The sequence below is a fragment of the Hylobates moloch genome, unplaced genomic scaffold (genome assembly GCF_009828535.3).
Source record: "Hylobates moloch isolate HMO894 unplaced genomic scaffold, HMol_V3 SCAFFOLD_1, whole genome shotgun sequence".
Lineage (NCBI taxonomy): Eukaryota > Metazoa > Chordata > Mammalia > Primates > Hylobatidae > Hylobates > Hylobates moloch.
Genome location: NW_026652276.1, coordinates 210250129 through 210271183, shown reverse-complemented (window position 1 = coordinate 210271183; position 21055 = coordinate 210250129). Strand labels below are relative to the sequence as shown.

At 42.0% G+C, this 21055-nt stretch overlaps 1 protein-coding gene and 1 non-coding gene across 7 annotated transcripts in view; both read right to left on the bottom strand.

Moving 5' to 3' along the window:
• The window catches only part of AHCYL2 (adenosylhomocysteinase like 2), a 206745-nt gene that overhangs the window by 17062 nt on the left and 168628 nt on the right, over positions 1–21055 (bottom strand). For all 6 annotated transcript variants that reach the window (XM_032761705.1, XM_032761703.1, XM_032761704.1 and 3 more), the window contains 7 exons: positions 15717–15819; positions 12266–12360; positions 9185–9291; positions 7494–7610; positions 6810–6873; positions 6243–6331; positions 3199–3269 (listed from right to left, as the gene is read on the bottom strand). In XM_032761705.1, coding sequence (XP_032617596.1) covers positions 3199–3269; positions 6243–6331; positions 6810–6873; positions 7494–7610; positions 9185–9291; positions 12266–12360; positions 15717–15819 — 646 coding nt within the window. The remainder of the gene's footprint in view (positions 1–3198; positions 3270–6242; positions 6332–6809; positions 6874–7493; positions 7611–9184; positions 9292–12265; positions 12361–15716; positions 15820–21055) is intronic.
• Positions 7012–7072, bottom strand: LOC116809862 (U7 small nuclear RNA). Its single transcript, XR_004370033.1, has one exon. It is a non-coding gene; the product is annotated as a U7 small nuclear RNA (small nuclear RNA).

Here is a 21055-nt window from a genome sequence, read left to right as displayed (position 1 = left end):
GCTCATGCCTGTAATTCCAGCACTTTCGGAGGCTGAGACGGGCGGATCACAAGGTCAGGAGATCGAAACTATCCTGGCTAACATGGTGAAACCCCATCTCTACTAAAAATACAAAAAATTAGCTGGGCATGGTGGCGGGCACCTTTAGTCCCAGCTACTCAGGAGGCTGAGGCAGGAGAATGGCATGAACCCGGGAGGTGGAGCTTGCGGTAAGCCGAGATCGCACCACCACACTCCAGCCTGGGTGACAAAGCAAGACTCTCTCTCAAAAAAAAAAAAACAAAAACGGCAGGCCAGGCATGCTCATTCATGCCTGTTACCCCTGCACTTTGGGAGGCTGAGGCAGAATCAATAACTTGAGCCCTGGAGTTTGAGACCAGCCTGGGCAACATGGCAAAGCCCCATTTCTACAAAAAAATACAAAAATAAGCTGGGTGTGGTGGCATGTGCCTGTAGTCCCAGCTACTAGGGAGGCTAAGGTGGGAGGATTGATTGAGCCCCATAGGCTGAGGCTGCAGTGAGCTGTGACTACATCACTACACTGTAGCCTGGGAGTCACAGTGAGACCCTGTCTCCAAAAGAAAAAAAAGAAAAGGATCTGAATTGACATTTCTTCAGAGAAGATGTACAAATGGCCAATATACACAAAAGATGCTCATCATCATTAGTCATTAGGGAAATGGAAATCAAAACCACAATGAGGTACCACTTTACACCCACTAGGATGGCAATATCAAAAAGACTGACAATAACAAGTGTTGGTGAAGATATGCAGAAATTAGAAGGCACATATATTGTTGATGGATTGTAAAATGGTGCAGTCACTTTTAAAAAGTTTGGCAATTCCAGCCAGGCACGGTGGCTCATGCCTGTAATCCTAACACTTTGGGAGGCTGAGAGGGGTGGATTGCCTGAGCTCAGGAGTTTGAGACAAACCTGGGCAACATGGTGAAACCCTGCCTCTACTAAAATACAAAAAATTAGCCAGGTGTGGTGGTGTGTCCCTGTAGTCCCAGCTACTTGGCAGGCTGAGGTAGGAGAATCCCTTGAACACAGGAGGTGGAAGTTGCAGTGAGACAGCATCGTGCCACCACACTCCAGCTTGGGCGTGACAAAAAAAAAAAAAAAAAAAGTTTGGCAATTCCTAAAAATGTTGTTTTTTTGTTTTAAATCACTCAAGTGATTCTTCCACTTCAGCTTCTCGAGTATCTGGGACCACACCCAGCTAATTTTTATATATTTTTTGGTAGAGACAGAGTTTTGCCATGTTGCCCAGGCTGGTCTGAACTCCTGGGCTCAAGCGCTCTGCCTACTTTGGCCTTCCAAAGTGCTGGGATTACAGGTGTGAGCCACCACACCCAGCCTGAAAATGTTAAAAACGAAGTTACTATATGATCCAGCAATTCTACTCTTAGTATACACCCAAGGGAACTGAAAATACATGTCCACATAAAAACTTGTATTCAATGTTCATAGCAGCATTATTCCTAATAGCCAAAAAGTGAAAACAACCCAAATGTCTACCAGTTAATGAATGGGTAAATAAAATACGGTATAACCATACAATGATACATTACTCAGCAATAAAAAGGAATAAGGTACTGATATATGCCATCACATGGGGAGGCCCTGAAAACATCATATTGAATGATACCTTTTTTTTTTTTTTTTTTTTTTTTTTTGGAGAAGGAGTTTCTTTCTTGTTGCCCAGGCTGGAGTGCAATGGCACAATCCAGGCTCATTGTAACCTCCGCCTTCCGGATTCAAGCAAGTCTCCTGCTTCACACTCCTGTAGCTGAGACTACAGGCGCCTGCCACCACATCTGGCTAATTTTTTGTATTTTTAGTAGAGACGAGGTTTCACCATGTTGGCCAGGCTGGTCTCGAACTCCTGACCTCAGGTGGTCCACCCACCTCAGCCTTCCAAAGTGCTGGGATTACAGGCGTGAACCACCGTGCCCAGCCATAAATGATTCCTTTTTTAAAAAAATTATTATTTTTTCCCCTTCTTTTCACAGGTGTTGCTATGATTCCATTTATATGAAATGTCCAGAATAGGGAAATGGTGGTTGCCTAGGGCTGGCGGATGATGGAGGATGGAATAAGGAGTGACTGCTAATGATACGGGGTTTCTTTTTGGGGTGATAAAAATTCGATAATTGGGATGTTCCACAACTTTACTAAAAGCCATTGAACTGCATACTTTAAAAGGGTGAGCATTATAATGTGAATTACGACTCAGTAAAAACATTAGATTGTGGTGATGGTTGTACAAACTCCGTGAATTACTAAAAAGCAGTGAACACTTTAAATGTGTGAAATGTGTAGTGAATGAATTACAGATCACAAAAAAGCAATTAAAAAAAAAAAAAAAAAGGTCCAGGCTGGGCAGGGTGGCTCACACCTATAATCCCATCACTTTGGGACACAGAGGTGGGAAAATCACGTTGAGGCCAGGAGTTTGAGACCAGCCTGGAGAGTGAGACCTCATCTCTATTTAAAACAACAAAAGAGATCCAGGGGATTGATATGAACCAAGAATAGCTTCTTATGGTCCCTCTTCTCTGCCCCTATTTCTTCCTGAGGCTACAACTACAAATTGTTTTTATTCTGTCTGATTTCCCCCTCTAAAATAGAATTATAAAAGAAAACCAGTGTTCCTGTAGTTTATGGTTCTACATAAAAATAAGTATCTTACCCTAGAGGAAACTAGCCATTTCTGCATATTCTTTAAAACTCAAAATCTACCTCTTTGGGAGGTAGATTAACAGAATAACCTCTTTTACTCTCTCTAACTATGAAGAATTTCTCTCTAACCTTGCCTTAATTACATACTAGAGAGAAACATACATCACTTTTGGAGGTAAAATAAAAAATCAGGTGTACATTTAAGATCTGGCTTCCCAAATTAAACTTTATAAGTGAATCTCATCTCTAGTTATCTCCTAGGATGAATGGAGATATAACAGTTGTCTTCAAGGGTGAAGAGAAACATTTTTACATAGGAATAACCTAATTGTATACCTTTGGTCGGAGCTCTAAAGAATTAGGAAGAATGTGAAAGACTGGCTGGCTTTGCGGGCTACTATCTCTCTCTAGCTTTTAGAGTTTGGTTTTTCAGAATATTTCCAATCATCTTGCACTTGCTCCATAAAAACATTCCCAAGTGCCACCCCACTTAAAATGTCATTATCATACCTGTACAGGTAATAACAATGTCCACTTGTCGGATGACCTCATTTAATTTCACCAGTCGAAATCCATCCATACTGTTGAAATAAAGCATGACCCATTAACCTAAACAGGCAGCTGGGAGCCTTTTAACACAGGACTTCAAAAGCTAATACTGAGTTGCTGTCATTTCTTGAGATAGCTGAACTATTCTTAGAAGTGAAAAATCCAAACAATTTCCTTAGTTCATACAAGACAGAAATAAAAGGTTCCTTTGTATCACGGAACTTATTTCTTCCTGATAATAGGAAGCCAGGGGCTACCATGAGATTCCCTGACCAAATTTCTAGAAACTGTAGAAAGCGCCACTTAGCCATTTAAACAACTATCCCATTGAAAGTGCTCTCTCCAAGATCATCAATGATCCCCCGAAGGCCAAACCCAAGATTTCTTAGACTCTTAACTGCGTTGTTTTTTTTTTTTTTTTTTAGAGATGGGATCTCACTATGTTGCCCAGGCTGGAGTGCAGTAGCTAGTCACAGGCATAATCATAGTGCACTACAGCCTCTAACTCTTGGCCTCAAGCAATCCTCCTGCCTCCGCCTCCTGAGTAGCCAGGACTATTGGCATACACCACCATGCCCAACTTCTTAGACTATTATTTGATTTCTTCTACTACATTAAACATTATTTGCCTTCTTAAAACTCTATACCCCTTGGAATCCATGATACATCTCTCCTGGTTTTCCTCTTACTTCTCTTAATTGCCTCTCCTCAACTTCAGCCAGCCTTTGGATATTGGTGCTCTGCAGGGTTATGCCTTTATTCTTTTTCTCTATTCTTTCAGTATAGAGAACCATACTCTTCCTTTGGCTGCAAATGACTGCTTATAGATGGCTGATTTTTACATTTGTATCTTTAGCTTAGATCTCTCTGAAGCATCAAATTAGCCACTGGATAGCACCTCATCAATGTCCCAGAAGGCTCTCAAACTTACTGTGTTTGAAAATAAACTTATTATTTTCTCTGCACCCATAATCTCATCTATTTCTTCTTCTACATTTTCTATCTGGATCAACAGCATCACTGTTCATCCAACTGAATGAGCCCATATAAACAAGAATGTCCTTGCTGCCTCTCCTGAATTGAAGCTGTCACCAAATCTGGCTGACTCTTTTTCTTTAACTCCTTAAACGTCTCTTTCATCTCTCTACTCTTCTCTAATACATACTGGCCTTGCTTAAGTTTATGTCTTATTACTTCTTGCCTAGATTACTATAGTAACCCCTGGCCCAATCTCATTGCCTCTAGGTTTACATCTTTCTAAATCATTTTGCAGAGTGATTTTCCTAAATGCAATTTGGATCATGTCGCTTCCTTTCTTAAAATACTTCAGTGAGACTGCCTGTTCTTAAGGATAAGGCAGGATTAGAGTAAGACCCAAATACTTACAGTGATATGTGATTATATTGACATATGACTCCCATGACTCCTACCTTAGATAGGACCACTCCCCCAAATGTATCTCATCTGCCAACTACATTAAAATATTTCCAGCTTCTTAAATCTGCCATGTTATCTCCTTCCTTGGAGACAACACACATGTTCCCAGTACCTGGAATATACTTCCAAAGTAAGAAAACACTTATACAAATGTCAAGACTCAGCTCTGCTGACATCTCTTTCTACCCTGCTCCCTTGCTCTTCAGTAAGCAATTTCTCCTTTATGCTCCTACAGAAGCATGTGCCGTTTAACTCCATGACAGCACTTACTTTGCTGCACAGTGGTTATCTGTCTGTGTGCTTCTAAAAGCAGGACCTTATCTCATTTATACATTCACCTTATTCATTCTCAGCACATAGCACAGTATCTAAGGCATAGTAAGTGATCAATTCATGTCTATAGGATAATCTGAACAGTATCACAATTTGTATTAAAACATGTTCAGGTTCCTAAACCCTTAGTGTACCAGAAGGATGATGGTTCCCCTAGGCTACAGACACTTGGACTCTGCAATAGTTTTTAAGAACAGGGGTATTTCCCCCCCTGCTGAGGATGGCAAGAGACAATTTTAATAACAGCTATTATTTAGCGAGCATATATTATGTGGCAGCAGCTCTGTACCTTATATAATGAAGTATTTGTTATATAATGTATAATATAGAATAATAATTATTATTATTTTGAGACAGGGTCTTGCTGGGTGACCCAGGCTGGAGTGTAGTGGCATCATCACAACTCACTGCAGCCTCAACCTCCCAGGCTTAGGTGATCCTCCTATTTCAGCCTCCCAAGTAGCTAGGACCACAGGCACGCACCACCACACCCAGCTAATTTAAAAAAATTGTTTGTAGAGATGGGGTCTCCCTATGTTGCCAAGGCTGGTCTCGAACTCCTGGGTGCAAGCAATCCTCCTGCCTCAGCCTCCCAAAGTGCTGGGATTACAGGCATGAACCCATCACACCCAGCCTATGTTAATTATTATTTTACTGAACCCTAACAATCCTATGAGGTAGGTATGATTACCCACATTTTATAGATAAGAAAAGTTTTAACTTTTAATTTTAGAATCATTTCAAACTTAAGAATTATAATACTAGTGTAAATAATTCTCATATACGCTTCACTCAGAGTTAGTAGATTTTACCCTTAACTGGGATTGGTCTAATGTTTCCTCACAATTAGATTCAGGTTATACATTTTTGGGAGGAATACCACAGAAGGGCTACTTTCACTGTAACACATCAGAAGGCATCTGATGCCTGCCAATTTCTTTTCTGATCATTATTTGAAAGGCAAGTATTATACATGGAGAAGGTAAGGGGCTACTTGTTCTCTGGCTGACAGAATCCCTGTTACTGTCTCCACAGGATTTCTAAATTTTCACTTTTCTGATAGTCTCTGCTCTCTCCAAGCAGAGCTCCTTGACCTTTTTGAAAGACAGATGCTTAGAGTTAGTGGCAGCCTCTCTGAGGATCTGGGCTCCTCTAAAATAAAGTGTGGCATCAACCAGGCCATTCTTTGGAGGCAGCTCCGAGATTGCAAGTGAGATGGTAGCGTAGAGGCTTACCAGGCTTGCAGGGCACAGATGGGGTCAATTTCAGTTACATACACGATGGAGCCCATGGCTTTCAGGGCAGCACAGCACCCTTTCCCCACCTGAAGAGGGGAGAGAGCACACATATTAAGGGAAGTCACTGAGAAAACCATTTCACAAAGCTTCTGGTGAAGTGCACCCCCTCTTTCCACCCCCGAGAGGAATTTCACTGAATAGATTCATACTTGGGGAAAACAAGAAGAACAAATAATTGAATGCAGCTCAGAAACAAACCCCAGGCTCCTTCTTATCTCATTCATGTGCACAAGAACACCCACACTCACGATTCATAATCAAAACACAAGCTAAAAAGAACATCACAAACAGTGGTACTAGAGCAAGTCAGAAAATCAACTTAAGGAAAAATGGCGGCAATGCAAAGGGAAAAAGAAAGACTACTTCAACCAGAGGGCCTCTGAAATTCTTTTTCTCATCTAAAGTGGTAAAGAATGTACTCATATGTCCATACAAATAAAAAATTCCAGAATATTTCAACAAAATCCATTTAAAACACCTAATAAATGAAAGGTTAAACTTCACCTCTCCATAGCCACAGACTACCACTTGCTTTCCACCAAACATCATGTCTGTTGTCCTTTTAAGTCTAGGGGAAATAAAAAACATTAAATCAGAAAAATCTTGTTTCTCCCTTGAGGTTAGATTGAATCTCTTTGTTTTCATGGGGCTTTTTGGTTGGTTTTTCATTTTGAAAGAAAGTCTGGTTTCTTTTTTTTTTTTTTAAAGGGGTTTTCTGGTAAAGACCAGAAAACCTGCTAGACAAATTCTAAAGAGCTGTAACACTGAAAGTCTGGTTTCTATCCTAGAGAAACTAATGACCAGAAAGGAAGGTTAAATAAAATACATATTTTCTCACTCCCTGCCATCTAACCAATCCTATATGTAAGGGTTTTTTTCCTTTTTTTTTCCCCTTTCTTGCAAGTGGTGCAGAAAGGAAGAAGATGTAGATAACACAGTAACTTTTAAACATAAAAGCAACATACATTTATTAGATAATATTTTGAAAATATAATATTTAGAAATAGAAAAGATACAAAGGAGAAAATAAAAATAATGTAATTTTAATTTACGAGGTGACAAAGCTCTGGCTTAATGGAGACATTATCCAGAGGTGCTACATGAATCCTTTCCAGAAATAACCAAAGCCAAAAAACTTAGAATCTCAACTTGACAACACAATTTCATCTCTAAGATAATAAACATTACCCATCAAGAATTGATTCACGGCAACAGTAGAGGTTGTCAAATTTCTGTTTGGTGACTGAGTCATTGACATTCATGGCTGGAACACACAGCTTCCCAGCTTTGGACAGTTGGTACAGCCTGAGGATGAGGGAAGCCAAGAACAAAAAACATCAGGACATTACAGTCTACCATTGCTTTCATAGGAGGCCCCAGAAATAAGTTGATTGGGTAGGCATGACAGCATGAGACATGACTAGTTTCATCCTATTAGGTGGCCACTGAGAAATAAAGAATATCTTTCTAGAGCCTGCATATATAGCTTCACAATAAAGATTTTATTCAAAAGTCATGTGGGGGAAATCCTTGACCCACCTCTAAATTTTAAAGCCTTCACTGGAGACTATAAAAAGTGGGAGAGTGGGAGCAGGTTGAAGGTTGAAAAATTACCTACTGGGTACAATGTTCACTAAATCTGCACTGGTCTCCCTGCCTGCTGGAACTACAAGTGCATGAGACTATGCCTGGCTGCTTGTGTTTTTATTGTTTGTTTTGAGACGGAGTTTCACTCTTGTTGTCCCCACTGGAGAGCAATGGTGTGATCTCGGCTTACTGCAACCTCCGCCTCCCAGGTTCAAGCGATTTTTGTGCCTTAGCCTCCTGAGTAGCTGGGATTACAGGTGCCCGCCACCACACTCGGCTAATTTTTGTATTTTTAGTAGAGACGGGGTTTCACCATGTTGGCCAGGCTGGTCTTGAACTCCTGATCTCAGTTTTGAACATTCAAAAAGATGATAACGTATTGAAGCAGTGATGGTGGCTGGTTCAGAATTTACTTCCCTAAAACTTTTTTTTCATACTTTTAGTTCTTTATGGGTGAAATAAATAATAGAAATGATCACAGAAATTGAACTGAAATAATTCCAATTTTACTCAGAGAATTATTGCTCATTTGAGAAGCAGAACCCTTCATCCTTGCTCTCCATGTAAGAATGTAAGCTCTTGTTCTCTGGCTGACAGATGGCAGAGATTTTTCTGTCTGTTTTGTCTACTGCTAGATTCCTAGCACCTAGAGCAGTTCCTCATTCATTGTAGAAGTCCAATAAATATTTGATGAATGAATGAAGGAATAAATGTGTCCAAAAAGGACAAGAAGTTAATTGTTTACAATCACTAGAAAACATGAGGATTTCATTTGTTCTTCCACCTGCCCCCTTCTCACTATTTTAGTTCATTATTCGTGTTGTTAATTAAAAAAAAAAAATGAGAGATCTGCTCACCTCATAGCAAGCTGAGATGTGGTTACCTCATAGCAGGCTCCATTTTTTTTTTTTTTTGAGACAGAGTCTCCCTCTGTCACCCAGGCTGGAGTGCAGTGGCACTATCTCGGCTCACTGCAAGCTCCGCCTCCTGGATTCACACCATTCTCCTCCCTCAGCCTCCTGAGTAGCTGGGACTACAGGCGCCTGCCACCACACCAGGCTAATTTTTTTGTATTTTTAGTAGAGACGGGGTTTCACTGTGTTAGCCAGGATGGTCTCGATCTCCTAACCTCGTGATCCACCCGCCTTGGCCTCCCAAAGTGCTGGGATTACAGGCGTGAGCCACCATGCCCAGCCCAGGTTCCAATTTTTAACATGTGTTTTATAGGTATGTGTTTATAAGATTTTGTGTCTAGACTGCATAAAACCAGGTATGCCCAGGTCAAATCTTACCTATGAACTCCAGTAACACTCTCCTCTACTATGCCCTTGATTTTCTTAAACATGTTGGGATACTTTTTATAAATCCAGTGGGTAAGATCCCCTCCATCATCCAAGATCTGCAATAGTAAGCATCAATAACATCATTCACTTTACTGAAGCCTCAAGGCTTCAGTGCTTCTCTGGGTCTTGCATCCCAATCTAGTTAGCAATTTACAGATATTTCAAATTTCCCATATGGTTATGCAAAGTAACTTAAAGCCAGAGTAAATGCAATAATCTGCCAAATAGTCATTATATTGAAGTAAAAGACAATGAGAGGAGAAAGGCCAATTGTAATTCGCGCAGCCAAATGACCCTCCCCATGACATATCTACTGTATCAAAATATACAGCAACTAACTGAGGATTTTCTTATGGATTGATAATTTGTGGTTATCTAGGCCACTAGATCTTGAATCTACTATAGGTATTCAGAAAGCCTAAATGGACTTTAAATAAAAGGCCTCAGTTTACACAGACTCTTAAGAAAAAAAAGAAAAATAAACCAATAAATGGTCAGGTAATTAAGTCTCCCTCTCAGAACAATGGGTTATAAAACTGTATTCCTTAATCCTTTTCTTCTCCCAAAGTATAGGCACTCTCCCACCCAAAATATCAGGCAACACTGTAGGGTTTTGCCTAGCACAACCTCACACTCTGTACAAACCAAATTAAAAATAACCAGGGAACCGTGCAGCATGTAGGTGTGCAAGCATGCCTCTGAACAGCTCATCTATCACTATTTCAGGTTGGGATTAAAGATAAACACAACGCTGTGCCCACTGGAGCTTTCATCAGCAGAGAAAAGCTTTTGAATTATAAAGCTAAAGAAAAACCAGCTTAGAACATTATTAGGCAAGAGGCTGTGACACTTCAGTCCTTCCCTAGGCTGTCAGAAGTGTTTAGCAGGACTCTGCAAATTGTTATACGCATCCTCCTGGAAAGTCCCACAGAACTGGGTCGCCCTCTGCTGACATGCACCCATCTTGCAGTCCCATCAATTATCAACTCTACTATAAGTGCCAAAACTGCCATTCTGGACCCCAGAGTACACAAAATCCCCAACCTCATGTCTACCACCTGATCTCTTTTTTGCTTTTGCTCTTGCTGTTGACCTATTTTTTCTCACTCACTCAAACCTTGATTGAGAACCAGATCCAAGTTAGAACTCTCATCAAAGCTCTTGTACTTGCTCCATACTACAAGTAGAAACCCCCAGAACAGATGCCCCAAGAAAGCAAAAAGCTCTTCTGAGTTTCTCTCTCCCATTCTCCATGTATGGAATCCCTCATGAAGTTTTCCCTTCCACAGAAAAGATAAGAGACAAGAGAGATTGAACAACTGGAAACTCTGTGTTGTAAGTCTCACTATTCTCATCCACGAGAGACAGTAGTTGCTGTCTCTAAGATTTACTTAATGAATGCTGCCCATAATTCTCACCATGTAAATCTACTGCAGAAAATTCTTGTCATCAGGAAATCTTCCCGAGGTTGGGAAGCAAGGAGAAGTACTAAATCTTGACAGAATCCAAAGAGGTATGGGTCCTGTTTTCCGGGGTGACAACTGTTTTCGTCCTTGTCTTACTCTCTTTATTAACCTTCCTAGCAGTTTGTGCTGGTTCTACAGTTTGTAAAAGTTCTCCAGGTACAATCCTAATGTCCTCCCCGGGTTCCTGACTTTAAAAATCCATGTTTTATTCCCAGGAGAAACCCCCTGGCATATCTGCTTTAGCATCTGTCAGTCACATTCCCTCGTGTCACTATTAAAACTGTTGGAATGACCTGACTCATCTTACAGCCACTGTCAACTCTGCTCCCCCACCTCTTTAGGATATGAAGCTCTAACCCAGCTTCCTCAAACAAGCCTGGTGCAGTGTGACCTGGATCACAGAATTCAGAAAGAAGCTACTTCTCTGCCATGCACCAAGTGAGGCCTGCTCTGCAGCCTTCAGCAGCAAGCAATGGTTGGACTAGAGCTTCAGGGATTCTTTTCTCAGTACATTCCCTAATTTCTGCCCCCTCCCCCTAGGAGAGAAGGCAGAATTATTTGCAAAATAGGAGCACCTTATACTTTGTGTAGCTTTTTTTGTGGGGGCTGGGGTGGGGGCATGGTTTCAGTCTCTCACCCAGGCTGGACTGCAGTGGTGTGATCTCGGCTCACTGCAACCTCCACCTCCTGGGCTCAAGTGATCCTCCCACCTCAGCCTCCTAAGTAGCTGGGACTACTACTACAGGTGCATGCCAACACATCCTGCTAATTTTTGTATTTTTTGTAGAGAGTGTCTCCCTATGTTGCCCAGGCTGGTCTCGAACTCCTGGGCTGAAGGAATCCACCTGCCTTGGGCTCCCAAAGTGCTGGGATTACAGGCCACCACACCCGGCCCTTTGTGTAGCTTTTTGCCTCTTGGCAAATCTAATGTGCTATCAGGCTTCAAGACTTGATCTTCTAAAAAATAAAACAAAAATAAAAATGAAGCAAAAATTAAAACCCCAAAACTTCACCTCGTTGTCTTTTTTAATGTGGGGAAAGAATATAAAGAGAAGAAATTTGAACTTGAAAGCTCTTCAGGTTTACTGTAAATTCATTATATGAACTCTATTATTTTTATTTTTTTTTCTAGTCCTGACTAACATGACAAGTATATGGATGCTAGAGAGAAGGCTAAGTATCTCCAGAGCTCTGGGGTGGTTTGTTTGGGTTTTTTGGTTGTTGTAAGGGGTGGGAAGTGGGCAGCAGCAGGGGATGGAAACTCATTACTATTGTTTTTTAACCAGCCACATGTGAATCCTGGGCAGCGCTTTAATGTTTCTAATGAATATAAATGCTTCCAACATTAGACTCAATAATTAAGGCACTCTGAAGTTATAAGAGCTTCAATACTCTTGGGGTACCCGTAGCATAAGAATCTAGTTCTGCTGGAAACCCAGGTACGTCAGATAGAAATGAAGCCATTTTCCTTCCTTCTTGTTGGGAAACCCTCTCCCAGGCCATAACCTCCTCCCATCCCCATTCCTGACCCCTACAGAATTGTGTTAGCAGAAATCTGACCCACCATGTTTGGCTGCCAGCCCTCCACATTCACACATCTATCAATACACCACCAAAAGTCATCTTCTGACTCTCCCTTCCAGGCAAAAACAGGAAATCCTGAGGAAAAAAAGGAACAAAGAGAAACCATTAAAGACCAAAAAAGGCTGACCCCCTAATTTTAGTGAGAAGATTCTGGTTTTTCCTAACTTCCAACTCTCTCATTCTGCTATATTCCTTGGATTGACATTCTTCACTGATTGGCGTTGCCTTCAGCTCCTTTATCCAGTCCTTTGTCTTTGATGGTCATTCTGCTCTTACTAGTCAAGGAGGACAAGCAGAATGGACAAAGGTATGACAGTTGTTTAAAATGTAATGAAAGGGGGCCAGGCGCCGTGGCTCACTCCTGAAATCCCAGCACCTTGGCAGTCTGAGGCGGGTGGATCACCTGAGGTCAGGCGTTCAAGGCCAGCCTGGCCAACATGATGAAACCTGTCTCTACTAAAAATACAAAAATTAATTGGGCGTGGTGGTGCATGCCTATAATCTCAGCTACTCGGGAGCCTGAGGCAGGAGAATTGCCACTGCACTCCAGCCTGGGCGACAGGGCAAGACTCTGTCTCAAAAAAAAAAAAAAAAAAAAAAAAAAAAAAAAAAAGTGACTAGAGGGAAAAGAAAAACCAGAAACAGGTACTTCTTGATCCACTCAAACTGGCATTCTCACCATTTCCCAATTACACTTTAATTTTTCTGGCTTCTATACTTTAATCATTCCACCCTATTATTAAGAAAAAAAACCCTTACGTGTTTCTCCACTTGCTAAAACGTTACTAGAATTCATAGCCCAGTTAAGTGTCATGTTCCTAATGAAGCCTGATTAACCCAGCTGGAAATGAGCTCTCAAGGAATCCGAACTTTTCTTTTTTTTTTTTTTGAGATGGAGTCTTGCTCTGTCACCCAGGCTGGAGAGCAGTGGCACAATCTCAGCTCACTGCAACCTCTGCCTCCTGGGTTCAAGCAATTCTCCTGCCTTAGCCTCCTGAGTAGCTGGGACTACAGGTGTGTGGCACCATGCCTAGCTAATTTTTGTATTTTTAGTAGAGACGGGGTTTCACCATATTGGCCAGGCTGGTCTCGAAATCCTGACCTCATGATCTGGCCGCTTCAGGCTCCCAAAGTGCTGGGATTACAGGTGTGAGCCACCGTGCCCGGCCTCTTTTTTTTTTTTTTTTTTTTTCCAAGATGGAGTCTCGCTCTGTCACCCAGGCTAGAGTGCAGTGGCGCAATCTCGGCTCACTGCAGCCTCCGCCTCCTGGATTCAAGCGATTCTCCTGCCTCAGCCTCATGAGTAGCTGGGATTACAGGCCTGCACCACCACACTCAGCTAATTTTTGTACTTTCAGCGGAGACAAGGTTTCACCATGTTGGCCACACTGGTCTTGAATTCCTGACCTCAGGTGACCCACCTGCCTCGGCCTCCCAAAGTGGGAATCTGAACTTTTCTAAGCCTCTTGTTTGTGTAGTGAGTACGGATTTATGATCTATCATGACATTTATTATATATGTGTATTATCTCACCAAAATATAAGGTTCTGAGGGTAAGGACATTGTCTCATTTGCCCTTACAGCTCTTAGAGTAGGTCAGTAAGCATTTGTTTAAAAAAAAAAAATGGGGTGGCCAGGCACGGTCGCTCACGCCTGTAATCCCAGCACTTTGGGAGGCCGAGGCAGGAGGATCACCTGAGGTCAGGAGTTCGAGACCAGCCTGACTAACACGGTGAAACCCCGTCTCTACTAAAAATACAAAAATTAGCCAGTTGTACACGTATGTTTATTGCGGCACTATTCACAATAGCAAAGACTTGGAACCAAGCCAAATGTCCAACAATGATAGACTGGATTAAGAAAATGTGGCACATATACACCATGGAATACTATGCAGCCATAAAAAATGATGAGTTCATGTCCTTTGTAGGGACATGGATGAAGCTGGAAACCATCATTCTCAGCAAACTATCACCAAGGACAAAAAACCAAACACTGCATGTTCTCACTCATAGTTGGGAATTGAACAATAAGAACACATGGACACAGGAAGGGGAACATCACACACCGGGGCCTGTTGTGGGGTTGGGGGAGGAGGGAGGGATAGCATTAGGAGATATACCTAATGTTAAATGACCAGTTAATGGGTGCAGCACACCAGCATGGCACATGTGTACATATGTAACTAACCTGCACGTTGTGTACATGTACCCTAAAACTTAAAGTATAATAAAAAAAATTAGCCCGGTGTAGTGGAGGGCATCTGTAATCCCAGCTACTCAGGAGGCTGAGGCAGGAGAATCGCTTGAACCCGGGAGGTGGAGGTTGCAGTGAGCCGAGATCACGCCATTGCACTCCAGCCTGGGTGACAGAGTGAGACTTCATCTCAAAAAATAAAAATAAAAATAAAAAATAAAAATTCAATTTAAAAAAAACAACAAAAAAAAGAAATGGGCTGGGCATGGTGGCTCACACCTGTAATCCCAGCACTTTGGGAGGATGAGGCAGGAGGATCACTTGAGGTCGGCTGTTTGAGACCAGCCTGAGCAACATAGCAAGACCCTGTGTCTTCAAAAATTTTTTTTTAATTAGCTGGGCATGGTGGCATGTGCCTGAAGTCCCAGCTACTCAGAAGACTGAGGTGGGAGGATCACCTGTTCCCAGGAATTGAAGGATGCAGTGAAACATGATTGCACTACTGCACTCCAGCCTGAGTGACAGAGCAAGACCCTGTTTCTACTTAAAAAAAAAAAAAAAAGGAAAAGAATGAGTATGTACAATTCACTGGGGTACACATTTAATATTTGTATTAATAAAGTATTAAATATTTTTCTATCATATATACAGCCTTAAAATCTTATAAATAAGTAAATTAAAATGAAAGAACAAATGAAATGCTGAGAGTGCTAGCTGTACTGCCAAAGAGTAAAGGCAAGAGGCTGGCAAAGTCCAAATTTCTCTATTTCTTTTGTCCATCAAGTACCAGTGGATGTTGTGATGAAATATTAATCTGCCAGGTCAAGTCTTCTTTACCCCTGAAGCAGAAACACCAAACATTAAGTCAGGGCAAATTACTTGCTGGAAAACCAACAGAGTCACAAAACTATGGTTGAAGCATTTTCTCCTTTAATCCACGTTACCTCAGTGAGTAGGGTTCACTAGTGCTCTGCTATTAGTGAATTAGTGAGTCAAAACAAAGCATTACCTAACAATAGAATATTAGACATAGGTAGATGTTTGTCAACTGTAAAACAGCAAAGTTAACTACATCATATTTGACAAGCGAAGGCCAGAAAAAGAGCAAATTCATGAAGAATCGAGATACATTTCTTCCAAGATAGTTCTTTTATTGTCAACCTTCTTTAAAGATTTATGCTGAAACATAAAGTAAGTCTCCAAATAGACCAAAGGCACAGAGAACAAGCTCTTACCACTTTCTGCTAGAGCAGCAGCCACTTCGTTGAGAGTGGAATAGATGTTGCAGGCAGCCCATCGGCACTGGGCCCCCAGAGCACCCAGAGTTTCCATAAGCACCTGTATTAAAGACAAAGCAGGGGATGAGCAAGCCTGGGCCAAACGACTAGTCAAGGAGATAAAGTTTATATATTTTACAATCAGAAAATACAACAGGAATGACTTAGGCCAGGGATTTTCAAATTGGGCTCTACAGAACCTCTTCAGTATTCTAAGAAGGCAAGTATTGGGGGAAGCCACGGGAAGCGGGAGGCTCCAGCTGACTCTATGTTTTTACCAATTTAAATTAAGCTTCCCCATAAGATTTAATAAACCAAGGACTTCAGAGCCAAAACTTTTCTTAAAAAACAGATTTACAGTTCTGCTTCTGCTTAGAATACACAAAGCTACAAGAGAAGCTCCCACCTTAACGACAGGAAAAAGCTGCGTAGCTACTAGGAAGGCTGAGGTGGGAGGACTGCTTGAGCCTGGGAGATGGAGGTTGTAGTGAGTCGTGACTGTGCCACTGCACTCCAGCCTGGACAACAGAGGGAGATCCTGTCTCCAAAAAACCAAACACATGGCCAGGCATGGTGGCTCATGACTGTAATCCCACTTTGGAGGCTGAGGCGGGCGGATCACCTGAGGTCAGGAGTTTGAGACCAGCCTGGCCAACATGGTGAAACCCTATCTCTACTAAAAATACAGAAAAATTAGCTGCACATGGTGGCGCATGCCTGTAATCCCAGCTACTCGGGAGGCTGAGGCAGGACAATGGCTTGAAACGGTGAGGCGAAGGTTGCAGGTTGCTGAGATTGCACCATTGCACTCCAGCCTGGGCAACAAGAGCAAAGCTCTGTCTTAAAAACAAACAAATGGTGGGGCGTGGTGGCTCACGCCTGTAATCCCAGCACTTTGGGAGGCTGAGGCGGGCAGATCACGAGGTCAGGAGATCAAGACCATCCTGGCTAACACGGTGAAACCCCGTCTCTACTAAAAATACAAAAAAAAAATTAGCTGGGTGTGGTAGCAGGCGCCTGTAGTCCCAGCTACTCGGGAGGCTGAGCCAGGAGAATGGTGTGAACCTGGGAGGCAGAGCTTGCAGTGAGCCGAGATTGTGCCACTGCAGTCCAGCCTGGGCAACAGAGCGAGACTCTGTCTCAAAACAGAACAAAACAAACAAACAAACGAATACACAAACACACACAAACCCCAAAAACTGGGTAATCTACAAAGCCAAACTCTTCTTGAGCCCATCAAAGAGCTGAGGTCGTAAAGCACAGAAGTGAACTGCCCTCCAAAGAGTGACAAATTCTTTTAAAGAGAGAGGGAAGACTGTTTCACCTTTGGCAGCACATGGGAGGAAGAAATGGCTGCCACAGATGAGGATAAGAAAATATCAGCTAAACTTTTGAACAATTATGAAAGGCTGGGTGTGGGAAAGTGTGTCAATGTGGAATTTTTTGAAGCTCCAGGCACAAGTAGTTTCCCATTCACATGCAGGCTGTTTTCCAGAGGCTTCCGCCCAGTGCTCAAAAGAAAGACTGGGGCAGGGAGCTGATTGGCTGTGCTCAGAAACAGACATGAAACCTGGGCACTTCCCTACACTCTTCTCTCATAGGAACCAAAGCCTCAAGCTGTAGGAAGAGCAGGAATTGGGCCTGCCATTAGGGACTAGGCAAAGATCCACTGTTTCTGGAGGAAGGCAGAAGCAAAAGCTCTCTGCCTCTGGGAGAGGCACAGGAAAACCTCTTGGGCCCAGGACAGTTCACTGATACAATGTAAGGATCTGCTACCTCTCCAGGTCTCCAGGAAGGGCAAGAAAATATGTCTTGCCCAAGACCCACCACAGATTCAAGGCAAAGTTTGGCTGCTACAGATAGGAGAGGCAGGAATATTGAGAAAGCCTTGCCCCTCACAGAGGTCTGCCTAAGACTGAGACTGCACCAGAGATCCAAGAACCCCACTTGCCCTCACCGTGTGCTTAGCCCCAGGAAACAAGGAGCAGCAGTCTAGTGCGGCATATGAGGCAGGTACTTGAAAAGAGGACACTTCTGTGGCACACGTGCAGAAGTAGCTGAAGGCTGAGGGTAAAGCAGAAGCACTGAGGAATGTCCTTTGGTAACCTCAAATCACAAGGTTATAGCAGTCCACTGCTGGAGGAATTTGAAGCCTTTGTTGGTATACAACAAACTCTAAATTCAGCCCAATTCATGACTATAATGAAAACTAATATACTACCACTCAATTAAAAATGTCAGGACATATAAAAAGTAAAAAAAAAAAACCCACTGTCAGGAAATAAGTAAACAACAGAGGCAGGCTCTCAGATGAGCCAGATGTTTGATCAGACAGGAGATTTAAAATAACTATGATTAATACGTTTATGTTATTTATTTATATTTTTTTATACACAAGATCTTGCTATATTGCCCAGGCTGGACTAATATGTTTATGTTAAAGGATCTAGTTGAGAAAGATAGACAACACCTATGAATAGATAGAAAATTTCAGCAGAGATGGAAACTATAAAAAGTCAAATACAGGCCGGGTGCAGTGGCTCAGGCCTATAAAGGCCAGCACTCTGGGAGGCCAAGGTGGGCGGATCACCTGGGGCCGGGAGTTTGAGACCAGCCTGACCAACATGGAGAAACCCTATCTCTACTAAAAATACAAAATTAGCCGCTTAGTGGCACATGCCTGTAATCCCAGTTATTTGGGAGGCTGAGGCAGGAGAATCGCTTGAACCCAGGAGGTGGAGGTTGTGGTGAGCCAAGATTGCACCGTTGCACTCCAGCCTGGGCAACAAGAGCAAAACTCTGTCTCAAAAAAAAAAAAAAAAAAAGTCAAATACAAATGCCAGGAAAAAAAAAAGTCAGATTAAAAGTTCCTTCAACAGGTTTATCATCAGACCGGGACCATCCAAGGACAGAATCAGTGAACCTGAAGATAGACGAATAAAAATTACTGAACTGAGCCAGGCACAGTGGCTCATGCCTGTAACCCTAGTGCTTTGAAAGGCTGAGGCAGGAGATCGCTTGAGGCCAGGAGTTTGAGACCAGCCTGGGCATCACAGCAAGATCTCATCTCTACAAAAATTTTAAAAAAATTAGCCGGGCATAGTAGTATATGCCTGTAGTCCCAGTTACTTGGGAGGCTGGGGCAGGAGGATTGCTTGAGCCCAGGAGTTTGAGGCTGCAATGAGCCTGCAATGAATGTACCACTGCACTCCAGGCTGGGTGACACAGTGAGACCCTACTCAACAAAACAAAACAACAACAAAAAAAGAAATTACTGGCAGAAAAAGACTGGCAGAAAAAAATCACAACAGAGTGCTCAAAATCTGTGGGGTCTATGGGAATCTATGGATTCTTTCCCTCTTTGCCTTCTAGAACTCCAGTTACATGTATGGAGAGGGAAAAAAGAGGATCTGGGAACAATGACATTTCAAAAGCAAAGAGCACATTAGTGCCCAGATCCACTAAAAGGAGCCAGGCATTCTGGGAGAAATGGCTGGTTCCAAGAGTAGGGCATGGAATGTTCAAGATGAGCTTAGGTGATCTTGTACCAAAAGCAAGGAAATGTTCAAAGAATGAAAGGGATATATCAAAAGACAAAAGAAGTCACAGAAGCCACACTGAAGAGGCTCTCCCTGGTCAAATTGAGAACAAGATGATCATGTAAATAAGTAATGATAGTAATGGATTATAACCTAGTAAATAAAATAGGAAACGATGATTCCATACAAACAAAAATAATGAATAAATCAAAGTAAGATAAACAATGAGATATTTATAGTTTCATAGTACTATCTCACATAAACATATTAATTCTATTTTTATTTATTTTTGAGACAAGGTCTCACTCTGTCACCCAGGCTGGAGTGCAGTGCAATCTCAGCTCACTGCTCACTGCAATCTCCACCTTTTGGGCTCAATCAATCCTCCCACCTCAGCCTCCCAAGTAGCTGGAACTACAGGCACATGCCACCACACCTGGCTAACTTTTGTATTTTTTTGTAGAGATGGGGTTTTACCATGTTGCCTAGGCTAGTCTTGAACTCCTGGGTTCAAGTGATCTGCCAGCCTTGACCTCCCAAAGTGCTGGGATTACAGGCGTGAGCCATCGCACCCAGCCTAAAAAACATATTAATTATAAACTGGGAAAAAAACCTTTACAGAGGAAAATCCTGGCAGACGTCACCTCAATCAAGGGATTAAAGTGAACATCACCAGTTCTGGGACAAACTGAAATCGTGTGCCACCTGATAGGATATATCACTTCCCTGAATTCCCACCATAGATGTATAGCCTGAATCTCATAATGAGGAAGCATCAGAAAAATCCAAATTGAGGAAATTCTACAAAATAACTCATCTGTAATCTTCAAAAGTGTCAAGGTCATGAAAATCAAAGAAAGACTGAGAAACTGTTCTGTACTAATGAAGATTAAAAAGACATGACAATTAAATGTGACATATAACCATGGACTGGATTCTTTTGTTAGAAAAATATTATCAGAACAACAAGTAAAACTCCAGTGGGATCTAAGGATTGGATGGTAATAATGAATCAATGTTAATTTTCTACTTCTGATGGTTATACTGGTAGTATAGGAAAATGTCCTTGTTTGTAGAAAATATACACTAAGGTATTTGGGGATTGCTATGGTCTGAATGTATGTTCTCCTCCCCCAGAGTCATATGTTAAAAACTAACCCCCTGGGTGATGGTATTAAAAGGTGATTATGGAAGTGATTGGAAGGTGATTAGACATGAGATTTCTGCCCTCACAAATGGGATTAGCGTACTTATAAAACAAGCCTGAGGAAGCTTGCTTGCCCCTTTGGCCATGTAAGGGCACATAGAAGGCGCCATCTATAAGGAACAGGCCCTCATCAGACACTGAATCTGCTGGCGCCTTGATCTTGGACTTCCCAGCCTCCAGAACTGTGAACAATAAATATCTATTGTTTATTAATTACCCAGTCTAAGGTATTTTGTCATAGCAGCCCAAATGAACTAAGACAAGGTTGTCTTAGGTTGGCAAACAAAGCATAATTTCTTTGTCGTTACTTTTTAAAGGAAAAAAATGTGGGGTGGAAACAATAAATTAGTATTAAAATTGGTAAGCTAATTGCGATTAATCCACTCAGGAAAAAAATAGAAAGGGAACCATGAAGGGTGGTAATGCTCAGTGAGCCTAAGGGTAAAAAACAAACTAGATGTAGTTCAGCAACATGAGACAGTAGAGAAGCACTTACTATTTTAAGCTACCACACTGAAGTCTCATGTCGCTGACTGAGCAGGCCAAAAAAG